The 24873-nt window shown below is 40.7% G+C and overlaps 1 protein-coding gene across 1 annotated transcript in view; it reads right to left on the reverse strand.

Annotated features, from left to right (window-relative positions):
- URB1 (URB1 ribosome biogenesis homolog) overlaps positions 1-20924 on the reverse strand; it is a 53426-nt gene extending 32502 nt beyond the window's left edge. Inside the window, exons 1-15 of the mRNA XM_065676805.1 lie at positions 20766-20924; positions 20308-20447; positions 18946-19097; positions 17933-18065; positions 15370-15466; positions 13830-13915; positions 11460-11585; positions 10471-10601; positions 9200-9395; positions 7781-7918; positions 7190-7363; positions 6419-6569; positions 3795-3917; positions 1498-1610; positions 138-257 (exon numbers count right to left, since the gene is read on the reverse strand). Coding sequence (XP_065532877.1) covers positions 138-257; positions 1498-1610; positions 3795-3917; positions 6419-6569; positions 7190-7363; positions 7781-7918; positions 9200-9395; positions 10471-10601; positions 11460-11585; positions 13830-13915; positions 15370-15466; positions 17933-18065; positions 18946-19097; positions 20308-20447; positions 20766-20895 — 2010 coding nt within the window. The 5' untranslated portion in view covers positions 20896-20924. The remainder of the gene's footprint in view (positions 1-137; positions 258-1497; positions 1611-3794; positions 3918-6418; positions 6570-7189; positions 7364-7780; positions 7919-9199; positions 9396-10470; positions 10602-11459; positions 11586-13829; positions 13916-15369; positions 15467-17932; positions 18066-18945; positions 19098-20307; positions 20448-20765) is intronic.
- Between the last annotated feature and the right edge of the window lie 3949 nt (positions 20925-24873).

The raw sequence follows: 24873 nt of genomic DNA on the forward strand, positions 1-24873 counted from the left end.
TAGTCCAAATATGACTCTATTGGCTACACAACTACACACAGTAAAGGTATATGCTTTAAGAAAAAAACCGCACAATTCTGAAATTTCAGGCCAATGGGATACAGTGAATATCCTGGTATTGCAGATCAAACACTTACCTTGATTATCAGTTTTTTGGTTGAAATTTTCAGATGAGAATGGTTACTTGTAACAAACATTTTCATCAGTAAATAGAACACTGATTTTTCACCAGATACCTTCTCTGTCTCAGAGACATCCTAAAAGAAAAATACATTAAAATTTCCCTGGCACAGCAACACTGTACAACACTGTATTTTGCTGCACTGAAGCAGGTACATAATTCATTATTTTATAGCCCTGCCTAAATATACCAAGGCCAGAAATGAATGGGATCATTTATACTACTTTGCATTCAGTGAGCCACAAAAATCAGCACAATTGGTTTTTGGAAAGTGGAAGAAGAGAGGAGTAACAGAAACACCAACTAATACAAGGGCCCAAAATGCAAGAGTCCAAGATAAAGCCACCTTCCTCCCCAGTCATCTATTCTTCTACTTCTGTTATCTCCAGGAATTCAGATTTCCTACAAGTACTGTCTGAACAAGAAATGTAATAATTTAAAAGACTGATCCCTAAAGAAAAGGAAAATAATGCAAGTCACAGGGATGCTGAACACTACCTGAACATCAAGTGACAATCCTCCTGCCATCTCTCCTGCTTTTCTCACTGACTTGTATTTGATGTCTAACAACCATAACCCTCTGTAATATTGCCAGATTTGGCTTTTCTCTTTTCAGTTAAAACCTGTCTATATTCAAAGGGCAAAGCCACAAGAAAATACTGTAGCTTCTTTGCCCATTTCCAGGTTTTCCTTTGCTTGCTCTTAACTCTCCTCACTTTTCCTTTATTGCAAACTGGAGGTGACAGAAAATATCCTGAAAGGCAGGGTCACAGTCAGAATACCCATGGGAGTTTTTGTTTCCCTTCAGAGCTAGGCCCACTTCTTTCTCTAGACATAAAAAACAGGCCCTCTACAGAATTCATTTTTTACAAGGCTGCAGTAAAGAAGAGAGCAGGGGCCCTGAAGGTTTCTAGTAATTATGGAGAGGAGGGACAGTCTTAACAAATGTCAAAACCCAGCCATCCCAAGGTGGGATGGCTCCTCTCAGCAGCTCATTTCCTTGGAGTGAAATCTTGGGCTTCCGACACGAGTGGAAACCAGCAAATTCTCACTCATGCTCCTATCCAGACAAGAAGAGCTGAAGGAACTTTGTCCAGCCCTCACCAGGGAGGCAAAAATTTCTGTCCTTGCAGAAAAACTTTTAATCTCAGAAAGGATTCTTCACTACTACTAAGACTATAATTCTTGCTGGTTTTACAAAAGGGTCACCTCCTAAAGCAGCTGGACTGGGACTAGTTTACAACTAGGCAGTGCCAGATGTAAAGATTTGAGGACAGCATGCCAAAGAAACATAAACCTGCTGTGAAGTCTCTTACCTGTACTCTGAACCAGGCAAATTTATTTGCAGGAAGTTCCAAAGCCACTTTCAGTATATGGTGCTGCAGCACAGGAGGTACCTCCTCTCGGAGGCCCTTTTCAGTGACGATACCTAAAGTTTGAAAGCAATACAACGAACTTTATTTTGGTTTATCTTCCTGAGATCTTAGGAACATTAATCATTTAGGGGTTCAAACCACCACTATGAGGTAAGCTGACAATCCACAAATTTTCACACCACAAGATCCCCAAACACACTATGACTGTTTGGTCAAACTAAGGCTGGAATCCAGCCCTCAGAGTGGTAACACCTGCTCCTCGCACAAGCCATCACTGGTGTAACGGAATACAAAATCTATTCTATCAGCTGTGTCCCACAGGATGTAAAGAGGATGGATAAACTGGAAACCAAAATAGAGAATTTATGTCAATAATAAATCTTAATGTTTATAGTATTAGAATATTTGCTACAGGCAGTGGAACTTTACCCTTGTGTCTCTCCCTTCATCACTTCTATCATTTGCTCACAACTGCTATGGCGTAACCTCAGAATTATTCACCTTAGAGGTAACAAAGCTGTGCTGGGATCCTCACAGTGTGCTCCGAAAACTGACTTGCCCAGACTTTAGCTGCAGTTCAGTTACATACAGAGATCAACTGTATAAAGCTTTGGTGTCAGTGTGCTTTCCATAGTCTGTGTACTATCTTGTGGTCCACATTAGAGAGAACAGTAAATTTTTCAAAGTCACTACAAAGTCTAGTCAACAGTAAAACCAAACAATAAAACTGTACCAGCTGTCTAAACAACATATTGTTACAAGGTGGAAAAACACTTTGCTGCCTTTGGAGTGTATGTTTTAATCAGGGTGAGGGGAAGGAACAACAGAACTCTCAAACTGGCATCTGAGAGAATAAAGCTGCATGATTAATTTATACCATCATTTTCTACCGTATCTTCTTTCATGAAAATTAATATCCAGGCTCACTTTGTTACCTTTGTTTGAGAACGACACTTTATTTTCCTGCCTGTTCAACTTGATTATTAAATACTGTAACAAAACATACCCTCCAGGAGATTTGTGCTTCATAAAAAGGTGTCCTGCTTTTTGTCCAGATTGAAAAAAAGCAGAACAATGCAAGAAATAATGGGATAAACAGGGTACATGATTTGATAAGTCACCAAGTACGCAAACCAATTAAATATGCTTTGACAGAGGGAGGAAAAACCATACACATATGCCAGATGATTTAGAGGGAAGGGAGTTGTTTAAAGACCCTTTTTCCCTGACGGACTTTAATCAAGGCATTTACATAACTCCTATCCTTACACATCCCAGATGTGCCTAAACTACAGATAGTTGCTCCAGCTGGGTGACCTGCAAGCTCTGGTGGCACTCAGACAGTAATGATGCCCAAACAACATTTTGCTGTCTTCTCCAGTCTCAGTTTTAAACAGCTGTATTTATTGTACCATAAGCAGTATTGTAGGATCTTGCCCAACAGTTTGTGGCTCATCATCCTTGCTGCATCAAGGTACAGGTACAGAACGTCTCTATTGACTTCTGCTGCATGAAGAGGAATACCCTCTGTGAACATTACATCAGAAACAAAAATAAAACAATTCTGCTGAAGTGCTTCCTCGTATAGATTTTCCATGGGAGCTAACACCATATAGAATAATGTTCTTCTTCTCACAAACTACCAAACCACGACAGAATAATTTAAAACATAACAAATGGAAAAAATACTTGAATGTTAAAAGACTTTCAGAGGAGACTGGTGAACTGGTACATGCTTCTTCTCCCCCACCCCAAACTTTCTGTGACCTATCCTGTTAAAAAAAAACCAACCAACCAAACATCTGTATCATTGTGGCAAGGAAGTGTCTGGAAATAGCTTTCTTATGTTGGGATTGTTGACATCGGTCGAGGCGAATTACACACCTACATCTCCTTAAGAGTTGGACATACATCTTTCTCAGAAAGATTAGAATCAAAACCAGATAAATACCAAATATTCGCAAGAATATGACACACAAAGAGGAAAACTGTAGCGCAACCTACCACTTACAACAACTGAGTGTAGCAGAGCAGCTATGGAATTTAGGAGAGCAGAGTGCCAGAGAACGGCAGAAATAGCAACAATAAATGTCAACACAATGAAGAAACTATAATTGGTTAGTTCTAGAAACCAGTTCTTTCTCTATGTACACAGAAAAGCAAACATTCCTTTCTTCTGTGAACTTTGTAAATAGCCAGCGAAAACAATGCAGGTAACAGAAATACCCATCACATACCTTTTAGCAGCTTGCTAAAATCAAAGTTGCTCCGTGCTACCAAGTGAGGCACAACCTTCTGATACAGGCATATGATCTGAAGCAATGCAGCTTTCAGAAACAGTGTCTCGGCATCATCTGAACCTAAACAAAGTGTTTACCTTATTAGTTTCTCCTTCCTTCATACCAAAAAAACAGTGTAGCACCTACATTACCCAACATGAGAACTACTCATGTATTTCCAGTTGACTTCCTATGAAACTGAGTTATCTTCCTCACTAACAAGAAGACACGGAAAAAAACCCAACCAAACAGAGAATCCCCAGTTTCCTTCCCCAGCATTTCTGCATGAATACTTTTAAAACTAAATCAGCTTATTCAGTGCTTAAGTTGGCAGTTGTCATTTCTAATTTGATTTTAAAGACAATCTCAACACTTTAACACTCACCGTAAGAATCCAATCAGTCTCACTGCTCTTTAAGGCTGAACAAGAGGGGAAAAAAAGGAAAGGGAAGGATATGTTCACATTGTTGGTTGCCAGGGACACTATTCTTACCTAATGCCAGGTAGGTTTGACTGGAGAAGTGCAGGAGACAATACACTAATTTGTTAGTAATTTATTACTTCAGTTAAAGGTTATTTTCTTTCCCTTCCCTCTTTCAAAATAATACTTTCCCAGTGTGACCTCTTGGCAAGAGGATGACAAGTATGAGAGAAACATCAACCCAGTTAAGGCAGCTGTTTACTTCTTAGGAAAAGCTATCTTAGCAGTTAAATATTCTTTTAGTTTATAACGTGAGGATGCATAAAAGCTACTTGTTGCCCAGTCACTAATGAAAGGAAGCAAAATAAATGAAGGGCAGCCAAAACTTTTTTAACACCTACTTTTTTCCTGTTAACTGGATCTCCTTCAGGGAACTACGAAGAACTGGATGGATGCCATGCATAAACTTTGCCTTTGTTTGCTGAGTCTCAGCTCCCATTAAAAAAAAAGAATTACCTAGTGGCCTCAGTGCAAATAAAGCTGTAAAACTGAGTTGAGAGTAAATAGTACAGTATTATCACCCTAGTATGCACAGAAACTACAGCTACAGTACTTTAGAGATTAGCTGCTTCACTGGTTTCACCAGGCAGTCCTCCAATGAAGAGCCCTGGAGTGTCAGTGTTGACAACTCTTTTGCTGCCCAAAGCTACACATACAAGGACATACACTGAAAAACTGTCTGCTCCAGGAAGTCTCACTGTGGAACATGCCCTGTGAAGGAAATGAAACTGGCTGTAGATTTCTCTATAGTCTATAACCAAAACATTGCAGGCTGCTAGCCAAGCTACTGAGAGTACCAAAACTTCCAGTTCTCTGCAATGGGACTAAGAAAACAAGTCCTTCAGGAGGGACACTGGTTTTGAGAGGAAAACTGAAGTCTTCACTCCAGCCCTCTCTCTCTCAATTCCAGCACTTGCATGTTTCTACTCCTGTGCTACAGCAACACAAATGATAGTGCAGCCACAGTAACTACTTGAAAAAACAACAAAAAAAATTAAAATCCCTCAAAAAAATTATTTTTCAGGCATATCAGCTTCCCTGCCTGTTGAATTGTGTGGCTGCAAAATACTCCTACTAGAATAGGAAGGTCTGAGACAGGAGAGTTAATATCAACATGGGGAATTACACAGCCCTACATCTGAAAAGGAACAACCCCATTTGCCAGTACATGCTGGAGGCCACCCAACCAGAAAGCAGCTTGACAGGAAAGGACCTGGGGGTCCTGGTGGACACCAGATTGAACATGAGCCAGCAATGCACCCTTGTAGCAATGAGGTTGAATGGTACTCTGGGCTGCATTAGGCAAAGCATTGCCAGCAGGTGGAGGGAGGTGATCCTCAGTGCTGATGAGGTCATACGTGGAGTGCTGTGTCCAGTTCTGGGCTGCCCAGTACAAGACAGACATGGGCATGCTGGAGATAGCCCAGTGAAGGGCCACAAAAAATTATGAAGGCACTCACCTCTCCTAAAATGAAGGGAAGGGAGAGCTGGGATTGTTCTGCCTGGAGAAGAGAAGGCTCAGGAGGATCTTATCAATGTATGTAAATGCCTGAAGGGAGGGTGCAATGAGAACCCAGCCAGGCTCACTTCAGTGGTGCCCAGTGGCAGGACCACAGGCAATGGGCACAAACTGAAACATGGGAGGTTCACTGTGAACATCAGGTAACATTTTTTTACTGCAAGGGCAACCAAGCACTGGCACAGGTTGCACAGAGAAGTTGTGGAATCTCTGCCCTCAAAGATAACTCTAAAGCTGTCTGGACACAGTGCTGAGCAACCAGACTTAAGCAGAAGGGTTGGACAGAGTGCTCTTCAGAGGTTCCTTCCACCATCAACCCTTCTGTGATTCTGTGACAGCAGAAAGTCAAACTGCTTAACCTCCTATTAGCAATGGCAGCCTATCTGTCAAACTGTGTTCTTAGGCAATTCTGACATTGGTCAGAAATAAACTGTCCAAAGAACTGAACAATGCAAAGATGAATATTAAGTGTACAAGTGACATCTGCATTCTGCTGCAGATAACAACCGTATATGGAATAAGAATTTCACAACTGTCATTCACATACATGTAAGAAGGGGTAACTCCACCTGCTCTGCTTACCATGCTGTTCAGCAGCTTCTGCTGTCTCAGTCACTGCCTTCACAGTGGGGGCATCACCTTCGCTTTTCTCCTCTTGGCCACTATGCTGCTCTCTCCCTTGCTTCAGAAAGGACTGCCAGACAGCCACTAGATTATTCATATCTGGTAAAACCTAAAAGCAAAAAAAGTAAATTGTGACAGCTCCTCTGTGTGAGACAAAGCTACTGTGATTAAAAATATTCACAGCTAGTCAACATGAGGATTTGCTGCTCTTCACCAAGACCTTGTATGCAATCAGAAATAGACGTGAAATCAAGTAATGTACTTTCACTTCTGCAGAACATAAGTACTGGAAAGACTATTTTATTGAAGAAGTTTCCTGTGAAAAAATTTATGTTTGGTTCTTCATCCTCATGGTGTATTTTCAATTCAAATGCTATCTTGTTTAGTAACTTCTAAGTGAGCTCTGCTGGCTACAATTTACTTCAGCCAGGAAATTTTGCTGTCAGCCTGCTTTGGAATTTGTTTGCAGTACAACAGCTGTCAATGTTACAAATCTGTCTCACAGCAGACTTCCATTTGCATTTCCATCAGCCAGCTGTGTCAGGAAATGTAGTCTACTACCACACCAGTTATTAACACCTTTAACCCACAGCCTTCCCCTCCCCTGCCCAAAGAAACTATCTCCTGGCTGCGAGACCACAACCATTTGGGCAGAAAGTGCAGAGGAGTAGTTAGTTATCTGCTGCAAAGCAACTCATGTTAGACCACAGTTTTCTTTTTACTTTGTACCTTGCTGATGGCTTCTCTGTACAGCTGTACAAATTCCTGCATCACCGACAGTGTGTAGATTTCTGACTTTTGCCAAGTTTCCTCATTCAAACAGTACTCAATATTCTTCAAGGCTCTTCTCAGAATCATTGAAACAAGTGACAGTATGCTGTGCTTCACTACTGTGCTGGGTAACTAAAATAAAGAAGTTAAATTAATAACCTTTCAGTGCTTCCTCTTATGCTTTGCACATAATCTGTACTCTCTCTCTCTCTATATATATATATATATATATGTTAAAATTTGTTAACAAATTAATTATTTCCTAAACCTTAACTTGCAGAAAAGAATCTGTAGTTTTTTAGATTCCAAGCTAAAACCACTAGTGAGCATTGGCAGAATTGGTACTTGTGAGTGGCTCCTGGAAGCAGTATCAATGGGCTTTAGTTCTTTTCCAGTGCTTTCCCAAGCCAGATTTATGCTGGGACAGACAACATAAAACATATGTAATTAACCAACTTAAGAAACTTCTTGGATGATTACACACAAGTCAAACAGTATTAAATGTGACAGAAAAATACTATAGACTGAATTATTATAGACTGCTCTTACATTTAGTCCTTGGGTGAACATTATTTTATTGCACACTGCAGGGACTGTTGTTACCATCACCATAGAAAGCAACTTGGGAAGAGGAATAAACTCTGAAGTCTTAAAAGAACTGGAGATCTCTGGTTGAGCCTCATAGATCTGAAATAAAAACAATTTAATCAATATCCACATAGCCCTGGAGATAACAGCTTCTTCTGGAGAGCATTTTACAGAAGAGTTTTGACTTGTCAAAAGTAATCACAGCACTAAATGCCAATTTCTACGCAGAATTGCTACAGAACATCCCCCAGACTCCTGTTCATAAATGGAACAGCTATATGTGACCTGCATCCCTGCTAAAGGCCACCCCGTTTCAACAGACTACAGATCCTACTTGCCTATTTTAAGCTAAACAAAGAGGAACACTGGGAAAGGACAAAAGTTGTTCCTAGCTGAGCTTCAGTGTTGCTACATTTCAAAAAATGTATCATTGTAATGTTTCCCACTGCTTCTTATACCAATTCCTTCTTTCCCAGTTTAGTAAAATGTTTATACAGCCCCCTGGCCTGGGCATGGCTTTTTACCAAATGACCTCCCAACTTACTTTATGCCTACACTTGTTAAAGCAGCTGTGGCTCTGAGCCATGGTTCATTTTCCTGAGCACCCACAGAAAACAGGATGCCATTTCCCCCACTCCATTTACCATCTTTGACATTTAACAGCATCCTGCTGCTTCTTTCCTAACATATCCACAGTAATTGACAGTGTTACATCAGAACTATTAAGTCCTTCCTGTTTAGCTCACTTAAACTTCAGCCACCTAACTTTCCCACTGCTGGGCTGTTTTGTTTTTAAAATCATTATTTATGAAATCTTGTGTCTGTCTGCTTTCTAGTGATTTTAATAAACTCTGCAGCACTGTGCCTTTACATTCATTGAACCCAAGACATCTTCAGACATGCGAGTTTCCTCTGATATAGAACAGCTGCTTCTGAAACATAACCAAAAAAATCAACTTCCTGATCCTTAGATTAATTCCTCTGAAATCAGTGAAATCTTGTTCCTTGTCAGTACGAAGACCTTGGCTAAATTTACAAATTCAGAGCTAGTTTATACCTAAAATGGCCACATCACAGGCTGGCCAGGCTCTGTACTAAATTGTATAATATTTTACATAAGAATGGCATTATAATATCTATCTGCAATAAAAGCAATCAAAGGCAAGCTCACTAATCTACTACCAAGTTCCTTGGCTTGGTAACTTTTCTGTAGGTCAGGACTGTTTGACTTCATGAATCTTTCCTGTTACAATTTTGTATAATTCTGCACTACTGTTTAATAAAAACTACTTCAGGTTTTGGAAGGATAACAAAAAAACAGAACATTATTGGGACCGGATATTTCTGTGAAGAGGCGGTGTGCATCATTCACACTCATACCTTTCTGAGTAACTTCATATTGTCCATCCAAGCAGACTTCAGTCTAGGAACAAAGGAATACCGGGTCTCCTTAAAGTATCTATTCAATAAATCTGGGCATACTTTAAGAACATTCACCATGAGATCCGCAACCAGTTCATCTTCTGTTGCAGTTTTTAAACCAAGCAGGAAGTGCAGAAGCACCACATTTCCTCCCCTGTTGAAGACAAAAAAGTACTTTAGAAAACAAATCCTTATTCCAATACTTTACATGTGATAACCCTGCAACTCCTCCAAGTGTAGCTGGGGTAAATTCAAGGCAAAACCTCTCATACTGCTGGCAAAATTTCTACATTTATACTCAGAAAATAAGAGCTGAATTTACCACCAGGTTTCCTGCATGACAAATATTAATTACTTTGAATTAAAACCACTGAAATATTCTAAACAAACCTCACAAAGCTAAAAATGTAGAATTAAAATTCAATATTCAACTTGGAAGGTTTTTTTCTGTGGTTTTTCAGTTGGTTTTTTTTTTTTTTAAAAAGCTTTCTTCTGTATGTCCCTAAACAAAGTGAGAATTTCATAAATACCTGATAAATACCAATTAAAATTTTGCTCAAAGCAAGAAACAACCTGCTGTCACACCACTCAGTATCAGTACCTTCTTTGCCCAGCTAACGTGAAGCATAGTCTCAATTATTTCCTGTATCAGTCATAATCTTAATGCACACGTATTTTAACTAGTTATAAAATGGACACAGTAGGGCAAATGGGCGCTTCCAGGTTAGGTATTGCAGGCCAAATTCTGGCACTACTGAAATCCACGCCAGCATTTTGCTTAAATCTGGGATAAGACAAGTCTGACTCTACAAGATGTAAATTAGACTATTTTTTTAACCACCATCTGGTGAACACTGCAGCTTTGATGCTTTATTGTCACATCAAAAAAAATTATGGTCCAAAATCACACCTCATGAGAAGAGACTTTGTATCTAGTTATACAGGGAGATGGCTCAGAAAAACACAACCATTGCCTAAGCCCCTACAAATAGGGCAGCCCATTCTCTAGTACACTGAAGTACAAGGAGATCCAATAGTTTGATCTCAGGAAGTTAAAAAAAACCCCAAAAACCCCAATGTATTTCTTTTGTCGGCCACAGAAGAGAGATGGAAGCAGAATTCAATAAAGTTACTTGCAAAGGCCTGGAAAGGCAAACAAGGTAACTAGTGAGGTCCATCTTGTTCCTAGCACAATGTTCACATACAATCTCAGCTGTCCAGTGACTTACTTGCCAGAAGTTCCAAGACTTGGATCATAGAAAGTTATGCCATGTTTCAGAGAGCAGCAAAGGTCCATCAAAAAATTATGAACAAGCTCCCGTACCATCATCTTTCCTGCCTCTTCAGAACCTTGAGTCACCTAGAAAAATCAAAGAGGAGTAAAAAAGGCGTACTATTTTTGATAGCACAGAAAAAAATCTTACAACAATTTCAGCCTAAATTTTATGAGGCTCCTTTTAAAGAAATGCTAAAAGAGTTCAGCTTTTGTTCAGATTAACAACAGAAGTTTCAGTTTCTGTATTAAACACATTCAAGTTTGTCTACTGCTTTGCACTGTGCTCACCCCATGCCTTAGATATTCCCCCAGTAAAGGACAGGAAAGAGATACAGGATAAGAAAAATAAAAAAGCAAAACTGTAAACTATTCATAAGAAGAGGACAAAACATCTGCACTATTAACACACCCCCACCAGCAGCAACCCTGATCCTTGCCTCATCTATGATTTTAGGAGTGTGATTTCACAGACTAGCAGAATCAGAAAGAGCTCAACCCTCAGAAACCCTGACAACCTCTTAAACAGTGTAAGCTGTAAAGTCTGGCAACCATCTTGGGAGTTTAGCTCTCATAGCACATCACTGTGCAGGATGGGAATAATATGTGATAAGAACATTGCTCCTGATATATTCTCCTATAGAGATACAAACGTGTCCAGGAAATGGAATACAGTACTCGCACCTAAGACCCCTTGGTCCCTGGTTAACAGATCTGCACTGCAGTTCTGGCCATCAGGGAGGGGAAACAAACTCTCCTACTCAAGCGATGAGAAGCAGCAGAAAGTCTGCGGCTCTTTTTAAGTAGCCTCACCAGATCCCTCTTCTTGAGCTTATCAAAGTTAGAATAACTGGGAACTATTTCTAACTGTGGGCTGCAAGAAGGAGGAAAACCAAAAAAAGGCAGGACAATGACCAGAAACCACAAAGAATTAAGTTACGAGACCTTTAAATCCCCAGGGCTGACATCAGTAATCCCATTCCACCGGTAAAGTGAAGCAATGTGAATCAACACTTCTGCAGTAAAAAAGCGCACCTTCTGTGTTTTGGTGATAGTTTTATTTTGAACCACCTGAAAACAATGGGGAAAAAAACAAAAAACCGAACAATTCTTCTACTTATTGCAAGTTATCACAAAATATTGGCAAACTAGCAATACACTTCATTCTTCTACTACATACATAGCTCATTCATTACAGCAGACAAAGGTTCTGCTTGTCCTTTTAACACTTCTCTCACATGCTCCTCCTCCCATCTTGATATGGTTGAAACCACAGGACTCTACACCAACTTCTACAAATACTGCACATGCCGGACAGGACAGACTAAAGAGCACAGAATGTATTTAGAGTAGCACAGCCACGGGCTAGGAGCATGGAAAGCTGCTGGGAGAAATGGTAGAACCTGCTACAAATGAAGTTTAAATGAAAAGAAAAACACAGTGGGAGAAGTTCTCAAAAGTTATTCTACTGTGTCTTCCTGTCTGCATTTTTTCTAATTCTCATTTTCCTTGCTAAACTGAAGAAGTCATACCGTATGCTAGGTTTCATCAGTAACGTAACAGTACATGATGTATGATTCCCATGTGGGAAAAGCTTCATTTCGAAAACATAATTTCAAAGAGGTTTATCTTACATTTAAATGCTAGCTTTTTCTTCTTCTTCTTCCAAGGTTATTGCAACAAAGAAAAGAAAGAATATCCGTGGCTTTAAATTGTCAGTTGTGAAAACCCTGAGTATGAGACAGGCTCTTACAGTTACCTTCTAAATTTGAAACTATTTTTTCTTCATTCTCTCAACCGGTCACAAAACAGTGCAACATTGCTACAGTCATTCAAAACAGATCCAATAATCATTTATACAGGAACTAAAAACATTTAAAAAAATGCTTTTATAGACATAAATCTCTGGTGCAGTTGCTGTACACACAGCAGCAACAAGCTGGTGAATCACCGTGAAAAAGCCACAGCCATGCTTAGAAGCTAAGGAACAAAAGAGCACAGGAAAAGCAGCTGAGACCAAACCAACTCTCACATCCTTTGGCAATCCCTGCTTCCAAGTCTTATGTTTCATCCCTACTATATCACAAGGTTGTCTGTCTGCTACGAGAGAATTAGTAAAAACAACTTCAAAAGCGAGCAGACTTACCTCTTCAACAGCACATTATAGAATCAGAGCGGTCTGGGCTGGAAAGAACCTTAAGGTCATCTAGTTCCAACCCCCGTGCCATGGGCAGGGACATCTCACACTAAACCATGTCACCCAAGGCTTTGTCCAACCTGACCTTGAACACTGCCAGGGATGGAGCAGTCACACCTTCCTTGGACAACCCATTCCAGTGCCTCACTACCCTTACAGTAAATAACTTCCTCCTTATATCCAATCTAATCTTCCCCTGTTTAAGTATGAACCCACTACCACTTATCCTGCCACTACAGTTCTTAATGAAGAGTCCCTCCCCAGCATCCTTACAGGCCTCCTTCAGATCCTGGTACATTCTGGTAGCAGGTGGTATGTACCCTTTCTTTTTCACAAAAACTTCTCCGATCTTGGAAAGACAATTTTATTACAAGTCTTCCCTCTTCTGCTACCCCTCCAAGAAATAAATACCTTTGACCAAATTTATCTCACGCAGCAGAAAGCTTGCCATCCTAACAGTAAACAAGACCAGTTAACTAGGACCACGGGATATGGCTTCAACAGAGCCCTGCCAAGACTGGCTGCGGAATGGCACCACACACTCTTCAACTGCAACCAGACAGCTCCTAGAAACCCTCTTCATGTCACAGACCCCATACTAAAACCGTACAAAATCCTTTTTCTCCTGGAAAGAAGACTGTTGTATCATTTCTTAGCTCTGAGCTAACAAACCTACTCACTAGCTGATCTCCCCTTTTTGGCCTGAGACACATTAATTGAAGTAAGACACAAATCTTACTTCTACTGGAAAAACCAAAAAGGACTCCAGTTCTTTTGACCTTCAGGCTTGGCACTGATGCAATTGTAGCCCGTGAAACAATTAGACTCTGTTGGACACCACACACTAAATATGAGCTTAAATTAGCATCCAAGTACAAGCTATTGCAATTATTTCCTTTAAAAGATGGCATTGGAAAAGCATAATAGGCTTCAGTCCTGAAACAGTAATACAGCCATAATATCAATCTCCAACAAACTATCAGTAATGGACACACTGACAAACTTGCAGCAGCAGCAGCACAGTGCCAGCATATTTATGAGAAACTGCTGCAAAACTGTTTCCAGCAGCTAAGAAAATGTAAAACAAGAGACAATACAATTTTAAGGGTGTATCATACCTTAGTTCTTAGCGTAGAAAGTAGAAGATTGACAGTAGAAACTCTGTCCTCCTTTATATCAGAGCGAAGAATATCTGGTATGAAATCTAAGAAGACATTTCAAATGTTAAAGTGAAGAAGCTAAAGCTATTTTCATCCTAAAATACTTCAGGGAATTCATATCCATTTCTCTTCAATGTCGTATTATTTACCTTGCTGTTATATTTAACGATGAACCAAAAGGCTGCAATCAGAGTTAAGGATGATGTGTCTGCAACTACAGTGATGAACAAGTAATGCTGCCAAACCTACTCTCATCATAACTAGCTAATATGCCAACTTGGTTATTAACACTTATTGCAACAGCATCTGTCAACTTCAAAGGTACTTTGGGCCCCAGTGTGCTATGGAGTAGTTAAATCTGAGTAAATGCCTACCCGTTCCATTGAAGGACTCACAACTGTTTCACCAAGCAATTCTCAAATGCTCAGAGGTTACACCTCCAACCACATACATCATCTTTCGGTTCACCTGTGCATCCCAAAGTTAGAGAACTTCAGTTTATAGAGACCTGCAGTATCTTAGAGGGGAATGAAAGCCAGCTGTGCTGAGTCTAGGTGTGCACCGCCATTTTCTGTTCTTGAAAGAGCTGAACAACTGTGAGCAATTAAATTATATCAGCAGTCCCCAGGGTAGTGCAAATGGCAGAATTAAGTAACTATGGTCTGTTTCCATTCCCTCACTTTAGAAGAAACGAACTGCTGCCAGCTAATTATGTTTTCTCTTAAGAGTATTTTTAGATCCCTCCCGAATTCTTTCACAACCTTACCAAGGGTCACAATTCACAACTTCAGAACCATCAGTGGTAGATTTCAAATTACTGAAGTCAATAGAAGTTTTACGTTATCTTCAGCCCATAAGGGACTGAGTATTAACCAAGTGTATGCAAGATTCGGCTTTCTGCATCCTCTTCTTTCTCAGTTCAGTTTGAGCATATTCTCTATGAAACATGGCTGTAACATACTCCTGACTCCATGCCCTTATAATGCCTCAATAAAGGATGCAAAGGACATTACATTGGTCTTCCAATTCATTGATAAAAAGTGGTCTAATGGAGTACATAAGAGTTGTCCTGCATCAGGACAGAAAGGAAACTAAAGTACACACAGCCTTTAACACTTAAAAAACCCCAACCTTTTAACGTATCCACTGTTCCTACGCTATGAGCAAGGCTGGAGGCCATGAAGGGAGTTTTTTCTGCTTACTGACTTTATGGCCTCAAAGTTGTATTACATTTGCCATTTTACATCTGTGTCACCAAAGGCTTTCTATTTTTACAAAGTTTTTGCAGAGAGCAAACATTATTCTCAAGCAGAAGAGGAACTCACTAAAATACTTTAGAAGTTTAAAGTTTTTCAAATAGTAAGATTAAAAAGATGTATTTTGTATCTTAATAATGCTGTTTAGCTTGTTCACATTTTTAATTAGTTCATATTTATTATTACCGGTATAAAGTTCTGCCTTATAAAAAAAAAAAAATATATAAGCAATTGTGAAGTACCTTTTAATTCTAGCACCTGTGTCAAGATCGCATTGTCACCAGCTATTAAAAAGGAAAGAGCAAACTGAATATAGGCCATACGAACATCAGCTCTCCCCTAAAAAAGATAAAGGCACTGTTAGCAATCAGATTGTACACAAAGGCAAAATTAAAATTGTGAAAATTTATCATCCTTGTAAGTACTATGAGCAGGCAAATTAAACAACTTCTACAAACATGCTGCACATAGCAATACACATACATTTATATGCAATACACTCACAGTATATGCATCTGAAACATTTCCTGTGTGAAGCGGATCAGACTGTTACAGTTAACATCAAAAAGGAAGGCATCCTAATTCACATACTTTTAGAATTTTCAATATAGGAGATAGGCCATAAATTAAAAAAAAACAAAACAAACCAAAACCCCAAACGAACAGCAGTAGATTCATGCCAAACTCTGTGCAAACATCACTGAACATCCTCACTTCTGCACCACTTGGTACACTGGTCAATTCACAAAAAAACCTCAGTAACAGCAGTAATACTGCTGCACCTTCTTACTATACAGGCTTCCAGGGGCAGTGCCAGTCTTGGGGACTTTTACTGTTCATTGCCATCCTTGAGCTACAGTGCCTTGCACGCATCCCAGCTGCCTATAGTTGCAAGACCCAGGTAGCTCTAAGACCAGCTAAAAAAAAAATCCCTTGTAAAACTACAAATTCAGGCAGAATGGAAGAAGCAGTGAAAGCTTTAACTGGAAAAGGATCATTGGATATGAACATAGGCTCATATTATTTCAGTTTAAAGTTACACCTTATTCTGGTACCTCATCTAGTGACAGGACAAGGCAGAATGGCTTTAAGCTCATGGAGAGGAGATTTAGATTAGACATTAGGAAAAAATTCTTTACTATGAGGGTGGTGAGACACTGCAATAGGTTGCCCAGAGAAGCTGTGGATGCCCCATCCCTGGCAGCGTTTAAGGCCAAGCTGGATGGGGCTTTGAGCAACCTGGTCTAGTGGAAGGTGTCCCAGCCCATAGCAGGGGTTTGGAGCTAGATGATTCTTAAGGTCCCTTCCAACCCAAACCATTCTATGAGTCTATCACCACATTCCCTCCTAAAGAGTCCTTCCATGATTTATAAATTTTTAAAACTTACTCTGCAAAATTAAGTTGTATATAAAAATGGCTGAAAGAAGTTACTAACTAGGCTAAACATAAGGCAGAAGTAAGTCATAAAAATGTTGAAAGAAAAAATAAAGTTATTTTGCTGTAAGCTTTGGGTCAGATATTTTAGTATTAAAAATTCACCTCTGATAGGCAGTTGTAACATAATGATTTCACTGAAAGCTGATCAAGGGCAAGATATTTAATCCATTTTTGGAAACTTTTCCTTGTACCTTACTTGCGCATCTAATAAGCTTGTGCTCAAAAGACTATATCCAACCATTTAAATTTGGAGTGGATGTACTCCTAGTGACAACATCAGCAGTAAGGTCAAGGCCCATGGAATCTGACATTCCTGAAACTGTAAAACATGGTTTCAAGGAAAAAGGTGTGCATTTGGGTTTTTGGATTCTGCCTGATTGCTCTACATATAAACAGTTTCATTTCTCACCACAGATGGCACAAACCTAACACAAATGCACACATTCATCTGCAAATCATCTTTAGGAACAATGTATCACCACTGAAATAATACTGGATTTATTATACATTTATATTTGAAATGAAACGCAAATACTGTTGTTCTGAAACACTGGTTCAAGCCAACCCTGATTATTTTTAACAAATGGAGAGGAAACAAGAATTAAAGTTCATTTTGGAAAAAGAGGAGTGACTTTTTCTACTCGCTTGCACATCCTCCTTAAGGATTTCCACCAGGAGACTGTTTAAAACTCATGGTTATATTATCAAATGCAATTACTCTGATTGTACTAGTACTAGCCAAAATCCTCCTTCCACTAAAACAACTGCAGAACCTCCAACATCCATTTATTTCAGTGGGACTGAACTGTAATCTTTGCATTGGAAAAAAACCTGAGCTCTTCCCAAACACATCACTGAATAGTTTTCAGAAGTTTACCATTACTTTCACTCCACTTTAGACTACTACTCCATTAAAAGGGTAGCCCATAGAAACTATACATTTATATTTCATCACATCTTATTAGAAACAAACAAGGCGCTTCAATGTTTTGCAGTAAATTCTACAAAGCAGTATACAAACAAGGTTAGCCTGACAAGATGAGAAAGATCAGCACAGGGTGGAAAACGAAGCCTGCTATACTTAAGGATATGGCTCAGCTCTCACACTATTGCAGACACTCAAACATTCCCGGCGATTTCCTGTGTAAGTAGATGGGAAGCTGTTGCCCCACAGATCAGTTCTGCTGCCAATCAGAAACAATCAAGAAGCACTTCAGCCTGACACAGAATACAAAAGAAGAGGTAAAGTCTTGCAGACAAAAACACAGTAAAGAGAAGTTGGCAACAACTGAGTTTTAAATACTTAGAAAAAAACAAACTGACGGAGGCATGGCTAGCATTTCATGGCACACAGCAGCTTAATTTACCTTCTTACATCTTTTTTTCAATAATCCAGGCAGAAACTTGTTATTGAAATCAAAATGGCTATACACATCCCTTGCTGAATCTGGCCCCTGAGCAACCATTGCTGACAACAGGGTAAGGCACACTCGGCTCATCCTAAAACAAAAGGCAGAGGAAAACCTGAAGGTTATTTCCAGGATGACAGTTCTACAAACAGTCAAATCAAGACATTTAAATTTAAAAAACAAAACAAAACAACCAAACAAAAAAAAAAAAAACAAAAACCCCCAAAAACCAAAACCAAAACCAAGAAACCAGACATTTTTAATGTAAAAGAAATTATCCCACTCCACCTCCAACATCCACCCAAGCCTTCAGGAGTTTCAGGCATAAAGCAGCGCTGAGCTAATCCTAACACAAGCAACCAAGACAACCATTTGAAAAGTATTCCTGGTCATGGAAAGCTCTTGCTGCAGCTGATGGGGACCTACATCAAAATATGTATCCCACCATTTTAATAACAATCATGGTACAGATTTAGGCCAAACACAAATATTATTCCACTGTTCACAAAGAACTTCAGTCCTCTTTGTGAACAGTCTATTTCTACAAACATATTTCTTGGACTGAGCTCCCATACTGCAAACAAATACACTCTACTGCCACAAGCACGTCCATCTGAGCCACAGCTGATGCTAAAGTTAAGGATACACTCAGTGTAGGCTGAAGTAAGGCTGCATTTTTTTTGTGTTATAGCTGACTGACAGAGATTTTCTTCAATTTACGTATGCAGCATGGGTCTTTGTAATGACCTAAATCCCAAGATACACAGCCTCAGGAAAAGTATCATATAGCATTAGATTGTGTATTGTATCAGAGCTTCTACCTTGCAAAGACTTCCCCATGCAATTGTTTATGAAATGTGGAATAGTATCATTAAATAAAGGTGGATTATTAGCAGTAAATCAACAAGACCCAGACAGCCCCTCATGATCAACTGACAGAGATTCTCTGCAACAGTATGGAGAAGACTTACCTGTGCTTTTCAGAATACAGAGCAGCATAGACCAATCTCATGTAGGAATGAATTAACTTTTTCACTATGTTCATTCCAACAGCAGAAAAATGGGAGAGGTCACTGGCTGTCCTCAGTAAAATGGCTTCTAGAGCTTGAAAGATTAACAGCATCTGTAAGATACAGAAATATGTTAATGTCTGCCAATATCAGGTACAGTTTGAAATCATTAGCTGAGTAAACCATAACAAAAACCATTAAAATAAGAATAACCCCACCACAAGAGGAAAGCTTCTTCATACGAAGTCAAAGTTAACTTCTGAATCCTCTCCCAAATTAATGCTCCCTCTTCTAAAGGATTAGTTTCAGGAGTACGAATTTTCAAGGAAGCCCCTATACAGATACTCTATGAAACACCAGAGAACCACAGAAGGTCAGCTGACTCCTTTTTCAGCTGAAAAAAATCATGAAATGCAGCAGTAGGGAGGGATAACCTCCTGACTGAAGGCCTGTACAACCCTGGACAAATAAACTGAATGCAACAAAGGGTCCCTCCTCACCATGAACCTATATGCATGATTTAGCTGCATACATACAATGTATCACTTTGGGGGATGCAAACATGGACTGCAGTGCAAATCTTAGCACAGGCTGATGGATCTTGAAGGCTTTTCTCAAGCTACAGGCCAAGGCCTAACGAACTGATGTTTTAAGAAACAACTGCTGGTAAGTTTGCAGTGAAGCAAGGAAAAGTGCTGGCGGCATCCATGCTCCTCCAGTCTTACACTTAACTCCATCTAGGTTGATCCAGAGTGCACACGGCACTGGAACTGTACTCATTACCATTATTAGCCCCTGTTAGTTAAAGGGATCTTAAAAAAAGCATGTCATTGAACATTATATGCTTTCTCCATTACATGAAAGTGATAATCTAAAGCAAAGATCCACAAGTGGAGATCAAAACAAAACACTATCCAATTTTATGCTGTAAGCAGATTTAAGCTAATAATGCTGCACCTGTCTTCACAGTGAAAGTGTTTTTTAATTCTCTCCATCATATTCTGATGAGGAAAAATTGCAGCTCAGATGAGAAAAATTAGGTCAACTCTAGTGGTGGCTTTCTAGAAATACTGATGTATCAGGGAGATGTCTAGTTACGTAAAAATACTTACTTTCACTGAACCAGTTTCTTTTGTTTCCTTGACTGCTTCTGTTGACCCCCTTACTTCATAAATGGTCTTGATCTCATTTTAAGAACCTGAGCAGCTTAATTTTGGCAACACTACTACATGTGTGTATCATTAAACCCAGGACATCTTTGCACTGAAAATGACATTTCCCACTTGATCAATGCTTCTGCTGCTGTGACCATGGCCAACTTACTTCACTTTCAGGCTTTCTTTCTCCATCCATAAGTCTGAATATTTCAGCACACTCCATGGAAATTTTGATGTATCCCTCCACAACATCATATATATCAGGTGATGGGAGCGTCTTAGCCACGGAGATGAAGGTCTCCAGACCTACAATGGGAAAGTTTCATTGGGGCAGCCAGCGTATGGCACGCTGCATGCCAACCCTCAGGGCCCCAACACCAGGGCTCTGCTGCCCCGGACCAACACGTGCCCAGCGTATAGCAACAGTAGCCGTCATCCCCATCATCGCCATCCCCATCATCGCCATCCCCATCATCGTGGTCGTCCCCACGACGTCGCTCTGGGGACAGGGTAAATCTCTGGGCCCCCCGCGTAGCCGCTCCAGCCCCTGCTGCGCCGGCGGAGCACGCCTTCACCTCACGATCGCACCGCCCGGCCCGCCGGCCGCCCCCACCAGCCCCTCACCCTTCGCGGCGGTGGCGGGGTCGCGCAGCAGCGCCTTGAAGCGGGTGCCGTTGAACTCCTCCTCCTGGCCACAGGCTCGCTTGGCCGCCGGCGGGTCGGCCGCGGGCACGCCACGGCGCTTCACCGCCATAGCACAGCCACCGCACCGCGAGGGCCGCCCCGGAAGCGGCCGTGGCTGCGGAGCCGCGCCCCGGCAGGAAGCGGCGCTGGGAGCGGCGGCCTGAGCGCTGTCCCACGCGGTGGGGCTGCCGCTGCCGCTGGCAGCCGGCTCGGGGCAGGGGAGCTTCGCTTCTCCCGCTTTCAGGAGCTGAGGTCCGGCTGCAGCGTGCAAGGCCGGCCTGCCCAGCCCCTGCCGGCCCCGGGCCCATCTTACCGCCTCGGCCCCAGCTGCCTTGCGGCTTTTAGGGCGGCAGCTGCCCAGGAACGCCGCTCTCTAGGCTCCCCTTCGGAATTCCTCTCCACTGGCACGGGAGTAGGTTTGTGAGGCAGCTGTGGGCACTTCGCCTCTAATGTCTGCCAATGGACCTTTCCCTGTCGTACATGGCATTTGGCCCTTCGGTGGCCTCTCATTCCCCTTGGGTGAAAAGCAAAGACAGATAGTACATGTGCGTGCATAAAAGCATGAGCTACCCTATCTAAAGTGCAGCCACACTGTCCCTACTGGTACTGCTGGGGGGTAAAAGCTGGGTAGAGTACGGGGACTTGGAAGGTGAACCTCCAGCACCCTGCAGTAGTCTCCTATCCATGACTGCTCCCAAGGCCAAGCAGTTTTTTGTGTCCCTTGGCATCACAGTTTCACAGGACTGCAGATGTATGCAGTCCTGAAGCAAGAAGACCCAAACTCGGGTGTGGGAGGAGAAAACAGCGTGCCAAGAAGCACAGAGAGACCTTCTTCACCTACCTGGGAAAGGGCAATGACTGTCATTTGCAAAAGCAATAGTCACAAATTGCTTTCCAATTAACAAGCCGTGTTTCCATTACATTTTTTCAATCTGTCTGGTTAGAATGTCTTAAATAAACACTAGCAAGTACAAACAAATGAGACATTATACAAGGGTACTGGTTGCCTGTCAGCCTGTGAAACACATTGCTCAGGGTGGACATGCTTGTCTACTGTTCTCTAGACTTAAATTGAAACCAGAGGTTTTGCTTTCAGCAAGAGTTATTCCAGGAGAAGCACAGTGATAAGGAGGAATGGAAAAAGTCTTGTTCCAATAAACTGTTAGATAGGAAACGCCAACAGTTGAAACAGTAGTAGAAGATAAAGGAGATTGTTATATTAAGTCAGTTAAGAAAAAATTGAAATCATTAGAGGTCTACCCAAAAATGGATTCTTTTTCCTATTTGCAAATAAAAACAGCATTAATACTTTTTTTTTTTTTTAACAAAATACTGTATAAAAAAGTGATCCAGAAGAGGGCAACATTAACAGCCATTCTAAGGTTTAGGGTAGATACATGCTTTAATGTTAATGGAAGATGCTGTGATATTGTGAGAACAGATGGTGGAGTAAAATAGAAGAAGGTAAAGTTAGAAGGCAAAAAAGGGTACAATAAAAGGAGTAGTGGAGACTGGGGAAAAAGGGAAACATGAAAATATAAATTGTTAGATACTAAGTACAAGGGCTTTTTTAAAGTAACTTATGAGAACAAGGCTAAAAAGCATCTCAATGCTGCTAGTTACATCATATTTAAACCTGTGCTAACCATTCACGATATTTCCAGAAATACTTGAATTTTAACTCAATAGATTTCAATTATTTTTCTGGTTGTTTTGATGGCAGCTTCATTTTGGAATTCACTGTATTACAGTAAATACTATGCAAAGGCGTGGACTGTGCATTTCTTCCATAAGACATTATTGATAGCTTGTTCTGGATGACAGGAATCCTTTGTTTCAATCTTACAGTTTTCTTGAAAATTAATTGAAGGTAGCAGATATACCAGTACATTTGCAATTCCAGAAATTGGGGGGCATATAATATAGAAAGTAAATAACATTCTCAAAAGGAAGTTGTTTTAGTTTTGAGGGAATGAAAATGAAAAGCAAAAAAATATTTAACACAGATTTTAAAAGGCTTAAATCACCCATACTGATATCGTCCACATAAAAGTCATAGTTGTCAGCATTACAGAACCACAGAATGGTTGAAGTTGGAAGGGACCACTAGAGGTCATCTAGTCCAACCTCCCTGCTCAAGCAGGGCCACCTTAGGGTCTCAAGCCTGATCACTATCGTCACACCATATTTTATAGAATATCCAGTATAAAAATATTACTGTAAAATTCTGGTGAAAATTATTTTCATTTCAACTTTAAATTCAATTATTCTCTCCCCTTGCTGTCTGAGTAGCTGTCTGTCATAGGCTTTAATGAGGGTGGTAAGGAAGACCATCCCACTTCAAGTTAGATTACTTCCATGTTCTTGACATAATTTACTTTGATGCCTGTGTTCTTTCCTTTCTTTATTATATCTATGAAAATTTTCCTCCCCCAAGTCTGTTTTTTGGCAATCTCTATTCATGGAGATCCAATCAAAGAAAGAGACATCAAGCTCAGACAAAGTCTATCTGCTCTGTTGTGCCTACATGTTTGACAGATGTAAGCAGTGAATGAGTCAAGTATTAATTTCTGAGCTGCCCAGTTTTCAGTAGATTGAAATATACTTCTGTGATTCTTGCCAGGTGAACATATAATCATATCCAAGATACACAATGCCCTTCGGCATTTGCAGGTCTGAAAAACAATTCTCAGTCCCTTGCATGAACCTTAGCTGTTGCCTTGTTCAGTGAACAGTTCCAGATATAAAACTAATTGAGCTAAGTGTCCCTTTCCTACATCAGCCATAATCTGACCTCTGAAGTCTTTACTGGCTTGAACAGTACCTGAAATAACAATCCCCAGCCCTGCAGTCCTGCCTAATTTGCCTTTACATTCCTGACTTGAACCTCATTCTTCTCTCTCTAGGATCCTCACTCATGCAATCCTGAAGACAAAATCTGTTTTGGCAGATTAGGCCACTTCTTACCCAACAACTTTATTAAGATCTGTCTCTTGATTTCAGCCGTAAACACTTCTATCCTACTCACCCAGCCCCTGTCTCTAGCCTTTGGCTACCTCAATGATAGTTGATATGCCAGCCCTCAAGCTTAAGTCTGTTGCTACAACAGAACAGCCTTGTTCCCTAACCATGCTGTGGTGACCCTTTCCAAACAGCCTGATCTCCTGGCCTGCAACCTCACGCTATGGATAAGCAACTATACCTACAGAAGTATAGCTGTATATCTCTGTTCAGGTACAGGTCTATCAGGAGGCCATGCTAATCCCAGACCAGACCAGACTACACTTGACCTTTAAAACCACTGATTGGTTTAGTGGAGCTCCTGCCAGTGACAGTACCATTGTACTACTATTGCTTTCATTTGGTGATATCACTTAGTGGCCACACATGACCTGTGACCCCCTACTCCACATGAATTTTGCTCCAGAGCATGCAGGAAATGTAGTTGTTTCTTATCATACTTTTTTTCATTTGGTGGTAATTAATTTCATTATAATTATACAAAGTATTCAGAGGGACTGAACTTAACAAAAAAACACATCTTTAAAACTGCTGTTCTCGGTGTTCTTTCATGGTTTACAGAATTATTTCACAGGAAAGTTTCCTTCAGTTTTTCCCAATATTTCAAGTTCCTGTGTGAGATACAGCTCTTTATCAGACCTTTACGGTTTCCAGCCTTTGACACCTGAAGCACGGGGTCACAAAGGCAGAGAGGATGGATGCTACCGAGAGACAGGCTAAGTGTCAGGACTGCTTCCTCAACACAGCCTCACAAGTCAGGAATATTGCCACCACAGCCCAACTATCACTTCTTTGCCATCACATGTCTGGAGATGCCTTGTGCCCATACTCCCATCATCCTTGCCCTGATCAGCCCAATGCCAGCTGACACATTTGGAGACAGAAACATTGCAGAGATTGAACTCCAGAAGTTTAAGAACAAGGCGTCTGGGTGATGTGCAAGAATGGTGCATGGACTGAGGGTAGGGTAGGCTGTGCTGAGGCAATAACCCTAGTGAAACTGCCCTGCAATGCCAATGCTGGTTTG

The sequence above is a fragment of the Lathamus discolor genome, chromosome 4 (genome assembly GCF_037157495.1).
Source record: "Lathamus discolor isolate bLatDis1 chromosome 4, bLatDis1.hap1, whole genome shotgun sequence".
Classification (NCBI taxonomy): domain Eukaryota; kingdom Metazoa; phylum Chordata; class Aves; order Psittaciformes; family Psittacidae; genus Lathamus; species Lathamus discolor.